The 19,737-nt window shown below is 31.7% G+C and overlaps 2 protein-coding genes across 6 annotated transcripts; one reads left to right on the top strand and one right to left on the bottom strand.

The window, feature by feature from the left end:
- Positions 1-1,718: 1,718 nt before the first annotated feature.
- Positions 1,719-12,602, bottom strand: LOC106063541 (ikaros family zinc finger protein-like). 4 transcript variants are annotated; one of them, XM_013221937.2, is made up of 4 exons: positions 12,500-12,602; positions 9,642-9,689; positions 7,293-8,264; positions 1,719-7,056 (listed from the first exon to the last, which is right to left on the bottom strand). In XM_013221937.2, the coding sequence occupies exons 3-4, from the start codon at positions 8,251-8,253 to the stop codon at positions 5,666-5,668; spliced, it is 2,352 nt and encodes a 783-aa protein (XP_013077391.2). In that variant the 5' UTR covers positions 8,254-8,264; positions 9,642-9,689; positions 12,500-12,602; the 3' UTR covers positions 1,719-5,665. The 4 variants fall into 4 exon arrangements, with proteins under 4 accessions (XP_013077391.2, XP_013077389.2, XP_055859852.1 ...); XM_013221935.2 differs by having other exon boundaries at positions 1,719-7,059; XM_056003877.1 differs by lacking the exon at positions 12,500-12,602 and adding an exon at positions 11,164-11,207 and having other exon boundaries at positions 1,719-7,059.
- A 35-nt stretch (positions 12,603-12,637) lies between these two features.
- On the top strand, positions 12,638-19,343 carry LOC106063542 (sperm flagellar protein 1-like). 2 transcript variants are annotated; one of them, XM_056003904.1, is made up of 7 exons: positions 12,675-12,777; positions 13,364-13,562; positions 14,008-14,187; positions 15,285-15,396; positions 15,550-15,743; positions 16,156-16,307; positions 17,092-19,343. In XM_056003904.1, exons 3-7 carry the CDS (start codon positions 14,070-14,072, stop codon positions 17,194-17,196), a joined length of 681 nt encoding a protein of 226 aa, XP_055859879.1. In that variant the 5' UTR covers positions 12,675-12,777; positions 13,364-13,562; positions 14,008-14,069; the 3' UTR covers positions 17,197-19,343. The 2 variants fall into 2 exon arrangements, with proteins under 2 accessions (XP_055859874.1, XP_055859879.1); XM_056003899.1 differs by lacking the exon at positions 13,364-13,562 and having other exon boundaries at positions 12,638-12,777.
- The last annotated feature ends 394 nt before the right edge of the window (positions 19,344-19,737 follow it).

The raw sequence follows: 19,737 nt of genomic DNA on the forward strand, positions 1-19,737 counted from the left end.
GAAGACAAAAACCTGAACGTCTATTGTCCGAAGCAGGACGTTTTAGCGCAGCCGTTTTGGCACGATGATCGTTTTTGGCGCGAAATGTTTTGGACACATTGCTTATATTAATTGTACTATTCCTTTACAGAAGAACGATATGTGTCTATGTTGTGCATGTGTGTTTGTGTCTAACGTATTGTTGTAACCCTGCCTTGCACCAGTGCTTGAGGTGCGCACTAGCGCACTAGTGAACGTAAACAGGAAGAGACTAGAACGGAGATAATAACATTGCATCAGGGATTGTGAAGAGTCTGAATGTTTGGAAACTAAGAAGCCAGCTTTTGGTGCTGCCTGAAGGTTGTAGAAGGGACCTGGAGCGAAGCGGGGAAGGCTGTCGTTGGTCCACATTCGGGTTGCTGTCTAAAGGACTGGTAAATTAGTAGAAAGACTCTGAGGAAGCTGAAGGATGCTATGTGTTTGTCCTAGTGAATAAACACCTGTATTTATTTCCTGTTACACTGTGTTGAGTTGCATGCCTATTCGTTGAGTGCCTAACCTAGAGTTACAACAGTATTATTTATGTATAGAACAAGAGATAGTTTTTATCCATTATTTTGGTCTTTAATTTTGCTTTGTAATTATTGTTAAACCACATTATAACGTGAATGTGGGTTTTAATATTGCCTAAATCAAAAGAAAACAATGAAAGAAAAAATTGATGCAATTTTTTAGTGGAAACGAAAATAAATTATTTAATTTCTTGTAGGCCTACATTCAACAAAAAAAGGGAGAGAAAACTGACGAATGTAATCCTGTGCACACCTCACGTACAGCTTATGGGGCTGGAGGAAGCAGATTAATATCATGGTAGTACTCTTACTTTTCCTACTTTTTAGATTTAAATTTATAACATCCAAACAAACCTCCCACAGGATGGCGGGGGATTGCGGCGGGAAGGGTTTGAACCCGGGACTTTCGAGACCACAAATCACGAGACAATACCACACGACCAGACAGCCATCCGTAGTTTCATATTTCACATTATACCTATTTATATGTGTTGATATATTATTTATTAAATTTATGTTTGTGTTGGCTTGTCCATGTTTATTAAGTGGAACATATTTATTTTCAGAATTCGGATATAATTTAGGGTGGGGGGAAAGGGAAGCTTGTCATTACCCTGGTCTCAGGTAGGAATCTGACTTATTATATATTCATGAAATAGTCAAAACCTTTATCAAAAACAATGAGGTGGATGGGGTTGAAATCATACTACTCTACATACAATAATATACTTTAGTGAAATAAACTATATTATAAAAGCTAGGTTTTTCTTAAATTATAGTCAGAATATCTCGTGCCAAAACGTCACGTACCGCTATTTGTCAACTCTTTAATGAAAACATCGTAGAATACCCAATGACGTTTGCGTGTGTAGAGATTGAACCTCCTGACCAAATCAAATAGTAACGGTCAATACTGAGCTTTCCCCATGTAGCCAATTAGCTATTAATTTTTTCCTTAAGATATATATATATATATAAACTGTCTAAGGTTTTGAAATATCGTTAGAGCCGTTTTAGACATCCGTATTAAGGTTTTGCCATTGAAGAATTTGCAAGTTGATAACAATGGCAATATGAAATAACACGTGAATTGGACTGTCATGAAGAACTCATAAAGAAGACTACAACGTACACAAACAGAACACACAAGAACAACAACTCTTGGAACAAGTTTGTTACACTGTTTATTCTACCAAAGAAAAAAAATAAATTATGCTAACATTTCACTTCCCTCCCTTTGAACAACTTAAAAGAATGAACACTTTGTATTAACAAACTACTTTCTGAGTTTTTACTGTTGACATTACAGAAACAAAAAAATGTATCGTACACTAAATAAAAAAAACAAGGTTCAGACAGACACAACTAATAAAGAGTATGAGCTAATTAAAGTGGTTTCTCTAAACTCATTATACTAAAGCGAGTGTCTGTATAAGTCTTACATAGAGACCAATAACCTGGAATAGAGGAAAGCTATCAACATTAAATGTAAAACTTCTGTCATGAATGAAGCAATACAAAAAAAATCATTTCACCTTAAAACTATCTAAATGTACAAAGTGGAACCTTCTACAATAAATGATAGCCACTTCTGCTAATTTCTCAGCATACTGGTACTCAGTCTGGAAAAGCTCCCAATAAAAAATATTGAAATAAAAACTGTTGTAGCCTTCAATATCTTTTTATTATTTGTGAGCATGAGACGAGACAGTGTAAGCAGCAGAATGGACAGGGAGTTCTTAAAGAGCTTAATGTTATACTATCAGTTTTAAGAATAAGAAAATGAGCTGTAAACACTATGTTGGTCAACCACACATTACCTCCCCATCTATAGTAGACCCTTAGAACACAGACAATTCCAGTTTTATCCTTTTTCTCAATCGTGATCGACATTAAAGGAAAAGTTGTTCAGTTCAACAAAGAGAAATAAGTTTAAAAAGATACACAGAGGTATAGGATTGGTAGATAAAATATATTAGATAATAAAATGTAGATGTACTTGTAAGTACATGTGTCATGGTTAGTACTATACAGCTGTTCAATACAAAGGTAAAACTGACATTCAGGAGATAGGGAGTAGGAATATCAAACTATTAGCAAGATTCATTCTTCAGCTGACAGCCTCTTAGATTTTGATTCAGTTTAAAAAAAAAAAAAAATTGTTCTGTAAAGTAAAACAATTTTAACCTTTTTATCTAGCTATCAATTGTTTCACAGTCAAATTGATAAGATTATTAAAGTTTAGATGAAACATTTACTTAAAAAAAAAAAAAGTGTACTAAATAAAAACAAAGAAAATATTCACATATTATATGTAGGTGTCTGCAACTTTACACACACACACACAAAACCCCAAACATTTTTTTCTGAAATGTAACAAATTTAACAAATTGATAATGTCAATTAAAGACTTGTTAATGTGTTAAGCATCGTTGCCACTATTTCACATATACAAACATATATATATATATATAAACAGTGCTTTTTTTGTAAAAAAAAAAAAAAAAAAAAAAAAAAAAAAAAAAAATAGGTGCCGGTACTCAGTGATGCCTAACTTTTAACTACTAATAAATTAATAATTAAACGTTAAAATGCAAGAAAAGTAATAATTTTTTCCCCACTTTGAAAAAGGTGTCAGTGCGTACCATACCGTCACAAAAAAAAAAAAAAAGCACTGTATATATATATATATATAATTTTGTCAGTTAACTACAAAACACAAGCAAAAGTCTACTTAAAGCTGGCTATTAAATAATAAATATCTTAGATCTTTAAAAAAAACTTGAAGCAAGTTTTTATACACATACATAAGAAAAAAAAAGAGGTTACAACTGTAGTTCTGCAATTAAAAATAATAATAAAAAAAAAAACATTTTTTTTCAGAATTGGACTATGTTACTGCTATAAGAAAAAAACAACAATAAAATCAAAGTGCAATAACACTTTACTCACAGATATTACAGAGCATTGCTTAAATAATCAAAGTTCAGCATAACCCACCTTGCAGTTCTACTTCAATAATGCTGAATAGAAAAACACATGACAACTTAGATAAACCACATAGAGAAGATTGTTCAAGAAATGCAACATTTAAAAGAAAACTTGATAGTGTAGTCAAAGTCAGACGTTTCAAAATTATTGACTAGCAAAAACTTTGAACATTCAAAGCAATCCTACTTTAATTTTGTTGTTAATGAGATCTTTAAAAACTTTGAACATACAAGAACCTGACTAGAAAAAAATGTTAACACCTAGAAAACAAAATGTCTGAAGCCTAATAGAAAATAATCTCTAAAGATTAAAGGGAAAAGGATGATGGTCAAGAAAACTGGTCTGGTACAAAATGTCAGGGATGCAGTTTGATGATCACAGATTTAGCACCTTTAAAAAAAGCTAAACATAGCTAAAAAAAAAAAAAAACAAGCAGCAGTCAATTAAAAATTAAAAAGAAAAAAATGACCAAGTAGTTAACAAAGGATTGAATTTAATAATTATGCACAACAATTCAACTGCAATTTATACAACAAACATTTTTTAAAAAATCTGTACATGTATAAAAAAATAAAATAATTTTGAAGATTTGAAAAGTGCAAATATCAGATAAAAAGAACAACAATCAGATATTTATATATATTTACATTTAAAATGACAATTGTCACTTTTGCACAGAATCTTGTATACAACTGAATATTATAATTTCTTTAAAATTTTAGCCAAATGTATGTATATTATTAATAAATAATAATTTACATAGAATGAAGTGACACCATAAAAAATATATCAAGTGGAGTATAATAATGTTTTATGAAAAGCTGACAAGATTTTCAAAGCATTTAGCAGAGCTGGGACATTTATGTTATACTATATAACAAAGTCTGAATACTGAGAATTAGTCTGAAGTCATTTAAGACATTTTTTTTTCAAACCATAAAAAAACTTCCCTTCTGTCAAAGAAAGTGTTTGAAAATTCATCATCTTCTTATAATTTAAGCATGGTTCTAACTATCTAATACTTGCACAACTGAATACAGGACAGTCTAAAAGTGTTTACATGAATATAATTCATAAAAGGTCTGAATTAATGTTTGAATTTAATGCCTTGCTTTCTCTACATTAGGGGGAGGAGAGAATTTCAACAACTTAATATTTTAAGTGTTTATGGCTGAATAAGAAAATCCGAAGTTCTCATTATTAGAAATGATATCTATTTTTAAAAACTGTTATTCTTTTACATCTTTATTATTGAGCAATATTGAAATTGTAATTTAAAAGTAACAAAGGTAAAAGTTTAATTTCATACGGTACATATTGTTTAAAAAAAAAGGCTTATTCAAAACAACTCATAGACAGAAAGTATTGAAATGTAAATATTATATATATATATATATATATACAAATAGCTACAGGTCAACATGGCACATTCGAACATAGCTGTATACTAAAATTTACACAGTAGTATTAGTTTAAAAAAAAAACATAGTAACTGCAACATTTTTAATAGTTCACCTGCATCAAAATGAATGGCTTGCTTCAGTGTTAGTTGATTGGGATATGTTTGAGTCATTATTAAGGAAGAAAACAAATACAGTAGCAGCGTAATATATATTGTGAAATATAGGATGAGCAAACAATGTTACTTTACATCTGAATTCCTTTGGTGGCTATAACAATATCAATGCTTATAGCTGCAATCAGACTTTTGCCTTAATTAAAGCTAGCAGTGATAATTACTTTAATGAAGATTAACACCTAATTTAATATTTAAATCACTGGCAACAACCCTCGTATACATGTTGAGCTTTTTTTATTTGAGTCCAGTGCTAGAATCTTCCATGGTTAACTAAAAAAAAAAACTTTTTGGTATTGATGTATGTTTATAAAGTTAAGGAGTCTGGTTCCAAATGTTAATATGCTAAGTGGTCTTTGTTTTAATGCATCCAGTGTCACATGAGACAGAAGGAGACATATTTTGTATGTACATTAAAAGATTACCCTGATAACTTGTTCATGTCTGATAGAAAGATTACAATGAGTCCAAGATTCACTAAACACACACATGCACACACTGTAGTCTAACAAGGGTGCGCCTAGACAATGAAATACTTGAAATCAAATTAGGTATTGGGCCTAGACTGGTGTCCTCGCATAATGTGTGAGTAGAAGCCATACTTGTTGTGACATTGCTTGCCACAGACATTGCACATAAAGGGGTCAGTGTGGCTGTGACAGCCTATGTGAATAGAATAAAGTACCTCGTCATCAAATGTTACACCACAAAAGTAGCACCTAGTCTCCATTACAGCAGAACCACCAGCACTGCTCACTGTCTCAGATTGAGTGCGCCCACCTGGTCTGCAGTGACTATTGGATGCTGAGATGATTTCGCACTGGACCTCGCGGTCAGTTCGCATGCGGGTGTTGCAATTTAAATAGTTGCATGCCTCTCTATGTGGAGGGAATTCTATCTTGATAAAAGGAACAGAACATTGGGAGGACACTGGAGGATCATCAGCCTGGGCAGTACTACTTGTCTGAAGTGTATCAGTACTGACTCGTGCATCACTTCGAGATCCAAAACCTCCTGGCTGTGGAGAGCATGCATGATCATCACTGCTCATGTCCATACCAGATTCACTATCAATGTTGTCTGACTGTCTGCGAGGACTTCTCACTTGCCTATCTTTCTGTGTACTTGATGGTAAATCTGGTACTGTTCTGGACATCTGATTGATGGGTGCCGCCCTAGGTTCTGACTTGACCTTAACAAAAGAAGATGCTGATGTATTTTGATTATTTCCAAAAGAGTTACTGTTATTATTCCAGAACCTCCTAAAATTGTAAGACGCCTCCGAAACTGGAACACTAGTAGATGGTAAGGCTGTATGAGATTCTTGTGGAAAGTTTCTTGCTGCCATTAAGTACAAATCTGATGATGAAACCGAGTTGTTTGGGTCAGTGTGTGGAGACATGAGGTTGGATATGACTGAGTGCATATAATTAGTCATCTCTTGTCCACTGGATGGAGCGTAATTCCCTAGCATTGCACTTCCTCTTGGTGGGTGCTGCAGTCCAGCCTGTGTATTGACATGTATTTGAGGTTCTTGAGAAGGAGTAATGTAAGTAGGGAGGGCGAGTGTTGAAGCACTAGAGATAGCGGTGGCTGAAGCAGCACCAATTGCAATATTCACTGGCCTGTTGGTGACTGGATGAAACATACTCCCATTGCCCATGAAAATTTGACTCTGTAATGAAGGTCTGTGATTAGACTCTAACATCGCTGGGGGATTGAAAGCCTGACTTGAGCTGGCCAGAGACTGAGGGTGAGATAAATGATGGCTAGATATTGTGTGTTCTCTCATCTTGCGAATTTGAGTTGTGGAAAAGTCACAGAGGTTGCAATGAATCAGATTTGGCTGATACTGTCGAGTGTGTAGCCTTCTATGTCGTCTGTAAATTCTTTGATTACTAGTAAAAAAGCCACAAATGCTGCACTTCAAAACTTGTTCTGCTGAAAGATAATATTTTAATTTTTTTTTTAACTATAGCAAAAATGTATTATAAAAATCTAAATATCATAATTAAAAAAAAACACAAAAAAAAACCAATGATATTAAAATAATGTTAAATTTAATTTTTAAAAAAAGGGGACAAAACTCATAAATATTTTTAAAGCTAATGAATTATTTTTTTTAATAAAGTCTAAAAGTGAAGAACACACAAATGTAATAGTATTTGTATTACCTGGGCTAAACTGAATGCTAAACATGCATTTTGTGGGATCTGGCTGGTCATCAACACTCACAACATCAATATTTGGTGAAGAAGTACTTAAGGTTCCTGTGGTGAGCCTTTCAGGTGATAAACCTGAATCAGCTCCTGTTAACCTGCTGTTTTGCATACTTAAACGCAGACTGGACTGTGCTTCATAAACTCTGCTAGCAGGAAAAGTAAATCCACTGTTCCTTAAAACTTCATCTTTCTTTCTAGGGCTAGGGGCAAGTCTCCCATCACGTCTAGCATTTTCTGCCCTGTCTGACTGGCGAGACCTTGACATGGCTAAGAGATCAATTTTTTTAATTTGCCGATTGTTTCTGAATGGTGACTGCGGCTGTAAATGAGGCTCTGGGGCAGGTGTGCAAGGAGGAGCTGATGCTGTAGTTCGTCCATCTTCATTTTCTTCATTGTTATTGGCCGAGTCTCCTAATAATAGTTGCCGATGAGGTGAGGGCGTAGGAGTGGTTCTGTTGAAAGACATAAAGGTGGAAGCCCCAGGTAATGTCAGCCGTTCAGCTCTTCTAGAAACTGGTGTTGATGTCAGTGGATTTTGATTATGGGATGATGAGCTGGTGATCTCTCGTGTTGAAGTCTGAGTAACAAATGGACGAAAAGCAGATGCTGATGACCCTGATAAGAGAAAGTCACTTCCTCTTGACATAATAGGGGCTATGGTGCATGCAGGCACAGCATTTCTCTCTGCGTCTTTCGTTAATGACAGTCGTCCATTTGGTCTTACATATGCTGAGGACTCTGCTTTAGTTGATGTGGCTTGGGTGGTGGGCACAAGTTCTTCAACAGTCACTGAAGTCAACTCAGTGGAAGTTGGTGCTGTACTAACAACAGACTCAACAACATCAACTTGGTCAGAGATAGAATCTGGCAATGATGATATCTCTTGGGGTGACTGAGAATCCTCTGCCATCATTAAAAAGGTTTCTATAAAAAAAAATACAAATAAATGGTTAATGGTTTTATTTATTCACAATATTCTATGAAATAGTGTAAAAAACTAAAAAAAAATAAAAAAAATGGATACAATAAATATTCTTCTATGATGAGAAGCGTCTCTTTTGATATTGGCTCTGGTCTCTTACATGTATATTATGTACTGAAAAGAACATGACAGCTGATTATGTAAACAAAAATGAACATATACCGGTCTTATATATTACTAGTCGACCGGCGGCCTAGCATACGCCGCTATTTTGCAGAGCTGGCTTTAAGCCACTGCAACCTATGCGACCGCAGTGGGCCCCACACTTTCATAGGACTCGCGCTGATTCTAGGTGTATAAAATATTAAATTAAACCAGTTTATAACTTATAACAGATTTCCTGCAGCCTCCTGATTTACCAAGAGCCCCTGGAAATCTACTGAATTGCAAAATATACGAAAAAGTCCTGGAAATCTCCAGAAAGAACATATAAATCTCCTGAAATATATAGACAAAAATGGTCATTTTGGGGTGTCATTCAGTATGGAAAACTCCAATCCTAAGCGCGATTTAAAAAAAACAGCATTATGCATTAATTATTGCGTAATTGTGTAATCTGGTGAAAGAAGCCTCTCGCGCCTCAAACTATTGAAGATTTACTTGAGGTCAACAATTCTCGTAGATAGATTGAAACATTTGGTAATTCTTGCTATTGAGCGTGATCTATGTAGGAAATAAAAATTTTATGATATACTGTGTATGACTTAGCTACATGCAAGGCTCGTAAAGTAGTTCTGTACATAGAAAAGAATGAATAAAATGCAAAGACGAATTTATTTTTAAGGCATAGGGCCCCACAACGGTTGAGTCCGGCGCTGCTATTTAGTGATGGGTGAATACAGAGTAGATTACTTGTTTTCTACCCCTCCCCCCCACCCTGTTCGTCGATAAAAATATGTGGGGTAGAAATAAATAAAAGAGTGATCTTTACATGACTTCTTGGTTACAATGGTTAAGTCCAGCCCTGCTATTTTGTGATGGGTGAATACAACTTGTTCTCCCCCCCCCTCTTTTTTTTCCCCGTAAGATAACTCTAGTATGACTTGTAGAAATAAAAGAGCGATCTTTCCTTTACGTGGTGTCCAAACTCTTGAGCCATGAAGAGAATTATATAGAGAGAGATATTCATCATTTTGAAAAAATATAAACATGTAAAAAAAATAATTAAAAAGCTGTGAAATGTATCAATAATAAAAAAAAACACAAATGGCAGATATTTTTCAATAATTTAAAATAAATGTTATACTTTAAAAATAAAAAAAAAAATTAAAAAAGCAGTAAATCTGGGGTAAAAAAAAAGAAATAAAAATATTTCTTACTTTTTGCTAATAAATTATCAAGTCTTCCCTTGTTATTAATATTTTTGGCTGAGGAAAAAAAATTGACATGTCAAACATGCTTCGAAACACTTTTAAAACTGAAATAAAAGTTTTAAAAATTCATTTTTTTTTCTACTAAAATATTTGCAATCTATGAAACTAGAGAGAAGCAATCTGTGGAGCTGCAGTAGCCTCTAGTAATGAAATGAAAAACTTAATTAATTAATATTAATGTGTATATATATAATATATATTATATATATATATCCATTTAGCTTTATTTATATATTTAAAATACTTGTTGGCCTTTTATACTTATATTTAAAACAAAATACTTATTATTATTATCAAAGAGAAGATAAGAATTATGTAAAAACAAGGTTACAAAGACAGTTTGTGTGGAAACACAAACTCAAAATCGGCCCCAAAAGTGGTCCACCCAGGCAGATTTCAATATTTTCAGAAAGAACATCAGAATGAAATTCTATTAAAAATGACAGAGAAGAATGGAGAAAGAAGCCTGACAGATCTTGTGTGATGCCCCAGCGGTCCATCAGACCAAAGGATAGGTGAAAGTGAATTTGAAGTTAGATGTGAACCTGGCCTAACTAATGTCTTATATATATAATGAATATCTAATTGTTTTTTAAAGGGTCAATCTCTTATTCAAATCCTCAAGAAAAAAAATATTTCAGTAAAAAAAAAAAACACAAAAAAAAATTCATTTAGTAGAGCGCACTGAACTTCAGGCAGTAATATGAAAAACTACTTATTAATTGTTGTTTTAAATTATGTCCAACTTATATGCATACTAAATAGATTTTCTCTCTTTAAAAAAAAAGGAAACATTTTTTGTGTGTAAATGTGTAGTTAGTATGACAGAACTTATTTAACTTAGCAATACAGTTGTAAAAAAAAATATTTCTTGACAAAAAATCTAAAACCATTTGCATAAATGAGTTAAAAATATGGTAAATAGTGATCTCCCCTAGACTAAAGAGACTCAAATGTTTATTACTATCAATAGTGAATAGTTGTAAAAGTGATGTATTTTTATGAAAAATCTGCTTGCATTTATAATATAAGTGATTTAAAAAATTAGATTTTTCACTTTCAGAAAAGAAAAAAGTAGCCGTTGCATCAGAACTTTGAATGGTCTAAAATATTATGATGTCGGATTTTTCACTATCTTTTCTAGTTTCTGAGATCTAAACGGGACGGACATTCCACACAAAACTAAATAGCGTCTTTTCCCCTTTTGGGGTCGCTAAAAATTAAGTTAAAAAAAAAAAAAGTGCATCTATAATGGCAATATGCTATATGGTTTCTGTTACAGTATTTTTATTTTTTTTTGGACAGGTTGTTAACCTATCACACAACCCCTATGTCCTGGGGAGGGGGGTGCACCTTTTGTCTGGCATGTTTTTACTGAGGGCCCTATGTTCCATAAGGAAGCAAAGGCAAGATGATGATGATGATAATGGCAATATGAGGTCTAAAAGATAAAATATTCTTAATTTACCATTTGTGCTATTAATAACTCTTCACTTAGTATCCAATATTTCAACTAGAAAAAAAAAGTTAATTATTAAACAGGTACTAGATCTAGTTCTATCATAGAAGTGAAAATAAAAAAAAAAACTGTGTGTATAGGTATGGTCTAATAACATCCCTATTGAACTATATTTATAAAAAAAATCCCTTAATTAAGAATTAAAAAAAAAAAAATCTATCTATAGATACAAAAATATAACATTTCAATAAAAATATCTAGAATAATATATCTAGATTTGATCTTGATCTAGTTTAAATGTAATACTTACTAGAAATTATGTAAATTTAAATGGTATGGTCAAAGGTTTACATTTAGTCAATTTTAGTCAGATAGCATTATAGCTTAAGTCCTTAAGTGCTACTAAACTAAGGAGTAAAGGTTCTACACTTTCACTACTCGCAAGATGAATATCTAATTTAAAGAACTTATAAAACTCAGTCTAGTCTAGAATCGAAGGGGTAGACAACACAGCTGACAGACTCAAAAAACAAACTACATCTAAAACTGTAGGTCTATTCTACTATCTAGATTATTCTAGATCTGGTCTAATTACACTGATGTCACTGCTTGAGTGACTGAACTAAAAAATAATTAAATTTAATAAAATAAGCAATTTAAAAAAAAGGATCTAGAAAATGAATGTAAATCTAGACAGATCTAGAATCTAGACCAAATATAGTTTGAGACAGAGTACAGAGTAGTTGGTAGCTTAGTTACGCTAAGACATTGATTTGGGGAGGAGAAGGGTTTAACTTTTTACACACACTAGTCACTACAGTACTACACTAGTGACTTGTCAAGATATTTTATAGATCTACATATAAAAAATAGTCATATATATATATAATAATATCTAGACAATAGAGTATAGATCTAGACCTATATATATATAATATATATATTTATATATAATTATAATATATAGTAATATACATAGACATAATCAATAATTCAAAAATGTAGCTTGACTAGAATCTAAATTCTAAATCAAGATCAAGATTCTAGATCTTAATTTATCGTACTAGATTCTAAATTTCATAATCTTTTTTTAAAATTAAAAATTAGATATAGATCTAGAGTCTAAATTCTGAAGAATTGAAATTAAGAGTTTATAACATTTTTTTTCTTTTTTTGAGGGGAATGAACTGCTGTGCTACAAAACTTGAAAACTCAAGACAAATGAGTTAATGACGAAACGCGGTGGGTTACGCGGGTTTGAAAAATAGGTGGAAATGGTTATATACCGATAATATTCTATACATATTTTGTTAATAAAATGAATTATACACTAAAATATACATACTATGAATATTTTAGAAATCCATCACATGTAAGGTGTCAAAAATTGAAGATTGATTAACACAAAATAGAAATATTTGAGTACAAGTCGCCATCTTGTTTGCAAATACCGTTGTATTGTCTCCGGAACAAAAGATTAGTAAAAGGGAAGCAAGTAGTGTAGAAGAGAAGCACTTAGACCATTTAGACTAAGAGTCTTAGACGAGCTCAGTCAGAGGAAAGGCTCTGAAAAGGGTCTAAAAGTTGAACTAGCTAGATCTACATTTTAGAATATATTTTCATGTATGTATAATAATGTATAGTCTAATACTCTAATTAGTCTAATAATTAATAATCTAGATCTACCCATAGTCACATGATAGTGCCCATACCACAAATGAAATAAAATTCCCAAAATATCATATAAATTATTATAAATAATAAATCACTGACAAATAATTGAAATATCACAGAACCAAAGTCACAAATGATAGTACTACTAAACTAAAAAAAAACTAAACTGTACTAAACAACTATATATGATATAGATTCTAGATAGTAGATAGATATCTAGAATCATATTTATATAATTAAATATAATATGACATTATCATTATCATCATAGACTCTTAAAATCTAAATCTACACATCTAGAATTCTAGATCATATTATAATCTAAATCATGATACTATGATAGTAGATCTAGACTATATTTAATATTACTCTGAGTCTATATTATAATAGTCTCGTTTATGACTAGATCTAGATAGATTGTCACTAGAAAAGATCTAGATAAAATAGTAGATCTATTATATATATCAGTATATGTCTAGATTCTAGATCTATGTTAACTATGTATATATATATCATTATTATTATATGCCATTAGATTTGACACATCTGCTCTCTGTATCTGTGACTGGGTTGTGTACTGTTGCCTGCAACATTAAATCACCCACAGTGGCTGATCCCGAGCTTCCAGACTGAGAAGTAACACTGGATCACCCATGTACCCATCTTGTCAATGAGTGCACAGTATAATACCCAAGTTGAGCATAACATGATGATAACAATGGACCCTAATACAGGTTGAACAACAATGGGTCCTTTGGCTGCATTTCTAAAAGTTTTTCAAAAGACAAGCACCCTCATATAATGATAGAAATTAGTGACAGTCTGACTTCAAGCTAATTAAAAAAAAAAAAAAAATTTCCCCTTAAAAAAATACACATAATAATACAGATATATATCATATAATTTAGCTTGTAATACTATATCATTCATTATACAAAATAGGCTGCATAAACTTGAACACTGGTTTATTATAGCAGATGTACACCATTTATTTTTTATCAATATTCAAATTGATTTTTATAATTATCTGAATAGGTTTAGCAATAGTAATTATTTTTAATTTGGCATATTATTTTAATATTTTTAAAATTAATATATTTTTAATAATAGATTTTAAATTAGTTTTATTTTTATTTTTTTTTCCAATAAATTGATATTTTAATATAATTTTTTTTTAAGGTATATTCTATCGTATCTGAAATTCAATGAACAGTTTTTAACATCAGCCTGATCTTGTTCAAATGTTAAGCATGGAAAATTATTATGATGCTATAGAACTTGAAAATCTTTATCAATGGGTTGATAGCATTCCTCTTAGCAGACCAAAGAATAACATTTGGAAAGATTTTTCTGATGCAGGTAAATCTTCTAGTTAAGATTGATGTGATACTAAATTTATGTCATTCATAAATTTAATAACAGTATTGAGTCCTTTCTTTTGCGTTCCTCATGCAACACAGGGCCTCAGTCAAAACACACCATTCTCCACGGTCTCTTGCTAGTTTTTTAATGGCTTCCCAGCTCTTTCCTGTTGTCTAGGCTTCATCTAGTACACATGCGTTGCCACATTCTTTTTTATCTTCCTCTATGTCTTGTGCCCAGGGGGTTCCACTCTAAGGCCTGCATAGCTTTGTTGTTGGTATCTTTTCTAAGGGTTTGACCAATCAATCTCCACTTTCTCTCTAAGATCTGCACCTCTATATTTTTCTGTCCACTCATCTCCCACAGTTTGGTGTGTTTTCTATTTTGTCGTACCAGTGTATTTTTAGGATATTTCTCAAACATCTGTTGATGAAGGTCTGTACTTTTTTAGTTGTTGCTTCAGTTGTTCTCCATGTTTCAGAAACATACTTGACATTAGAGTTGAAAATATTTATTTTAGTCTTGTTAGAGATGTGAGGAGGTTTCCAGGTTTGTTTTAGTTCTGTAAATGTCTGACACGCTAGATTTATACCATGTCTAATGTCTTAATTTGTTCTACCTGATACACTGACTACACTCCCAAGGGATATAAACTATAGTATTGAGTGCATACTATTTATTTGTATGCAAAAAAAAAAGAAAAGTGGGGTGGCCTAAAAGTTTGTGGTTGGGAATGAGATTTTTTTATTGGAGGATGCAAAACAAAATATGCGATGAATATACAAGGGCCAAAGTGTTTTTTTGGGACGAGACAATTCATTTTAAAAGTAGTGTGTCTATTGTTTGTGTGTGGTGGGTTAGTCATTATAAGGCAGGCTGTCTGGAAGCCTACAACCGATGGGCCTCAAGCAGTGTTTTTACATTAAATTGATATTTTAATATAATTATTTTTAAGGTATATTCTTTCATCTGAAATTACCTTTAAATTAGAGGTTTTAACCCTAGAGTGGCACAGGTATTATATATATTTTAAATTTTTTTTTTCTTTCTAAACTGAACTAATTTTAATCTTTTTGATCTCTTTGTGTTTCTAGTATTGGTTGCAGAAATAATCAAGCATTACTTCCCATTCCTGGTTGATGTGAATAATTACCATTCTGCTGTTGGTCCAAAGCATAAAATGGAAAACTGGTTTTTGTTAAATAGGTAATAAATAACAGGCCTAATTAATATCTACAACTATTTTATTTTCAAATCTTTAAAAAACTTTTATGTTGAATGTTAAATAGATTTGAAGACATTTGTATTCTTGTAATAATATTTAAGCTTAATCGTATCTCTACATTTGTTTAAATTTAGGAAAGTACTGCAACATCTGGGTATAGATCTCTCAGAAGAAACCATACGTTCTTTGGCTAATTGCAAACAAAATGTCATAGAGAAGGTGCTTATAGTTTTACGATACCAGATAGATAAGTATATTGAAAAATATGGAGCCAAGTTCAAAGCTAGAAATAATGCAGCCAAAAGTATAGAAGTTATTTTAAATACAGGTATGACCTCTGTTAAAATCACATATTATCAACTTTTGTTTTATAAGTTTCTTTAGTAAACAAAACACATTAAAATAATATTGTATAATAATGTAATATAATAAATAAATCTTGCACACTGAATAAAAGGTGCAATTAGCTGGAAAATGTGTTTGGCCACAATCTTGCTAAATAGGTTGTAAAAAAGTTCCAAACACTTTATATGCTGCTGCTGTTGTCTCCCATTTAATTTCTTGTATATTTCCTTCCAGCACACTATTTTGGTATAAGATTATCTCACCTACATTACTTTTGAATTTATTCCTTGTTCTTAAGCTAGGCTAATGTAGTGTACTATTTACATTTATAATAATAGTGTCTTGATACATTTAAAGGATTGTAAAAAAATTAAAACATTTCTTTCTACTTGTAGCACAAGATTTGCGATATGATGAAGCCAATACATTGACAAATCAGAAGTCTCTTGCGCATTCCCCAGTAAATGCACCAGTTAGTGACAACGTGCCAAGGGCAATGTTAAATGAGAAAATAATGGAATGTAGAGCCAAAGATGAAACAATGCAGGTAGCTAGATTTCATACCAACTTTCACTGGCTGCTGGTCTAGGTGGTGATGTAATTCTAAGAGAGTTTCATTAAGTATTGCTTTGTTCTTTCCTCCAAATAAAGGATGAAAAAACAACTGGCTGTGTTGCCAGTGCTGAAACCAACGGGCATGATTCATTGCCATGGTCTCAGAATTTATTCTTGGCATTTATCATTCCATCCCATAGCATACACACCCACTTCCCCTAGAAATATCCATTTCAGAAATATGTCTTACTGTTCCCTTTTTATACATTAGCTTACATTTTTATCATACCCTCGTTGTAAGCATAAGGTACAACATTATAAACACATTTTTTATCCATGGGGTAGTTTTCATGACTCGACATTGCTGACTTGTCTGGAATGTGACTAAAGATTTATAAAAAAAAAATATTCTTAATTCAAAATTCAGGTTATAAAAAAGTAAACTTTAAAATGTCAATAAATTTAATTTGTGTGACAAAAACTAGAGCTTAAAGTAACTGTAACTGTTTTGCCACTCTATCCACCACTTTATATGGAAGTATAAAATGTTGATGTGAAGAAAAAAAATAAATGTAATATTTTAGATACATTATTTTATTTGCATACTGGATTTTTTTAATTTTATTTTTTGGAGTGGCTAGTTGTGTTATTAGCACTCGTCTTTGCTCTGGAATCGTTTATTGCAACCTATTGGATGCATTTAAAACATAAATTTTTTTTTTGAAATTGCACTAAAAACTTCTATGTAAATTTATGAGTACCTTTTGTCCCAACAGATTTTAACTCTGAAGATAAATAAAATGGAACAACTTTTACAGCTGAAAGATACAAAAATACAACAACTTGAAAAACAACTTGAAGAAAGTAATGCTAAGTTTTGATGCATTTTGGGTTTTAAAAAGTATTACAGGGGTAATATTTTGTGTGCATCTAGAAATATCTGTACAGTAAGATTGAAGCTAATCAATATAATTGTAAATACCAATTGAGCCTATCTCAAGATATAATGAATGAAACAAATTAATGTAATTTTACTGTAAGTTGATCAGTTTTAAATCACATTGCCAAAATTGTTATCAAGCTTTGATGTAATATACTTGTTGTATTTATAATGACTAGTCTATTTTATTTATGAAATTTATTGTTAAGTTAAATTAAGTAAATATTATTGGTTATAAATAATAATTTGCATTTGAAAAACTATAGCATATAAAAATATTTGTCTTGGCATCCATGATGGCTTGACAATGTGATTCCGTCCCCATCCCCTTATATATTATAAATGGCCTTCATCTAGACCTTTGTCATGAAGAAATATTGTAAATGTTCTTTGTCCAGGCAATGGTCATGGGTAATAGTCACTTATATAATACTTTATAGATCACTTGATGCTGTAGCAGAAGGAAATGCACAATTCAATCATTTCTCTTTTACTTTATAATTAGCCACTTTTGTTTAAATTGTGGTTGAATGACATTCTAAATTAATGTAGAGTATTGATGATTTTTTTATAAGGCAAAGAGTATTTGGTTATTGCCAAAATGTTCAAGCTGTGATACTATTTTAAAAAAAATTATAATAATTTGTAATCTTTTTGTGAACATGGTGAACTTTACATCACCAGTCTTGTGTACTTTACATTATCTGCCTCACAAACTTTACATCACCAGTCTTGTGTACTTTACATTATCTGCTTCATAAACTTTACATCACCAGTCTTGTGTACTTTACATTATCTGCTTCATAAACTTTACATCACCAGTCTTGTGTACTTTACATTATCTGCTTCTTAAACTTTACATCACCAGTCTTGTGTACTTTACATTATCTGCTTCATAAACTTTACATCACCAGTCTTGTGTACTTTACATTATCTGCTTCATAAACTTTACATCACCAGTCTTGTGTACTTTACATTATCTGCCTCATAAACTTTACATCACCAGTCTTGTGTACTTTACATTATCTGCTTCATAAACTTTACATCACCAGTCTTGTGTACTTTACATTATCTGCTTCATAAACTTTACATCACCAGTCTTGTGTACTTTACATTATCTGCCTCATAAACTTTACATCACCAGTCTTGTGTACTTTACATTATCTGCCTCATAAACTTTACATCACCAGTCTTGTGTACTTTACATTATCTGCTTCATAAACTTTACATCACCAGTCTTGTGTACTTTACATTATCTGCCTCATAAACTTTACATCACCAGTCTTGTGTACTTTACATTATCTGCTTCATAAACTTTACATCACCAGTCTTGTGTACTTTACATTATCTGCCTCATAAACTTTACATCACCAGTCTTGTGTACTTTATATTATCTGCTTCATAAACTTTACATCACCAGTCTTGTGTACTTTACATTATCTGCCTCATAAACTTTACATCACCAGTCCTGTTTGAAAATGTCTCTAAACTTCATTTAATTTGTTAAGTTGAAAAAAAAAAAAATTAACACTTGGTACAAAGAGATGAAGAAACAATTTCTTGACATGACTATAAGCTTTTATTTTTTCTGGACAATCTAAACAGCTTTTACTTACTTTTTTTTATTTGTTTTTAAAAGTGCTTTAAAGTTGTTGTTTTTTTACGTCTTACTGTCATCATATTAACTTTCATCAGCTTGGAGCAGCTGCTAGAGTTGTATTATTGTGCATATTTGTCCTAGTCAGGGATGCTGACATTTTCTATGTTGTTTTGCTTTGACTTACTTTTAAACACCGGAGTGTTGATCAGCTACCTACAGGCAAATTAGTTGTTTTGTTTTTTAATTAATTATTTTACCATTTTAAAATTCTTGAAGACTTTTAAGCAATCAGGCAAAAAAAAATGATCTTATTAATTGTTATTGTACTGTTATTATACCCTCTCCTATATCTAGAGCTAGTCATTATATATTAGCTATATTTGCAATTTATAATCATGTTTATATCTTCATTTTTACTGTGATGAAAAATTTTCTGATCATTGGTTTATACTTTATATTTTTGAATTAAATAAAATTTATATTTTTTTTTAATTTAAAAAATTGTTTGTGATTTTGTTGTTGTTTGTTGCAATAAAGGTTCATTTCTGTTGTTGTTTTCCCTATTTACCTAATTCAGGCAGTAAATGTAAACTACAAAGAATTTTTTCAGACAATCTTCTACTGTTCAGATATCAATGGTTTGGCATGAATTTATTTTGTCAACTCTTAGACATATTTCTTAGAGAATGAATTTTGTTGGTGAAAAAAGAATTATTCTACAATGACTGATAACGTCAATCACCTGCCCCTTGGACCAGACGCTTGTTTTTCTGCCCTAGTTGAAGACTCATTGTCAGGCTCGTCAATTCTTTTGATCTCGTCTTCACAGCTTTTCTCTTGCCAACTTTTCCCCCTGGGACTTGCAGAAAGACATTTGCAAAC

Source organism: Biomphalaria glabrata, chromosome 1 (assembly GCF_947242115.1).
Source record: "Biomphalaria glabrata chromosome 1, xgBioGlab47.1, whole genome shotgun sequence".
Lineage (NCBI taxonomy): Eukaryota > Metazoa > Mollusca > Gastropoda > Planorbidae > Biomphalaria > Biomphalaria glabrata.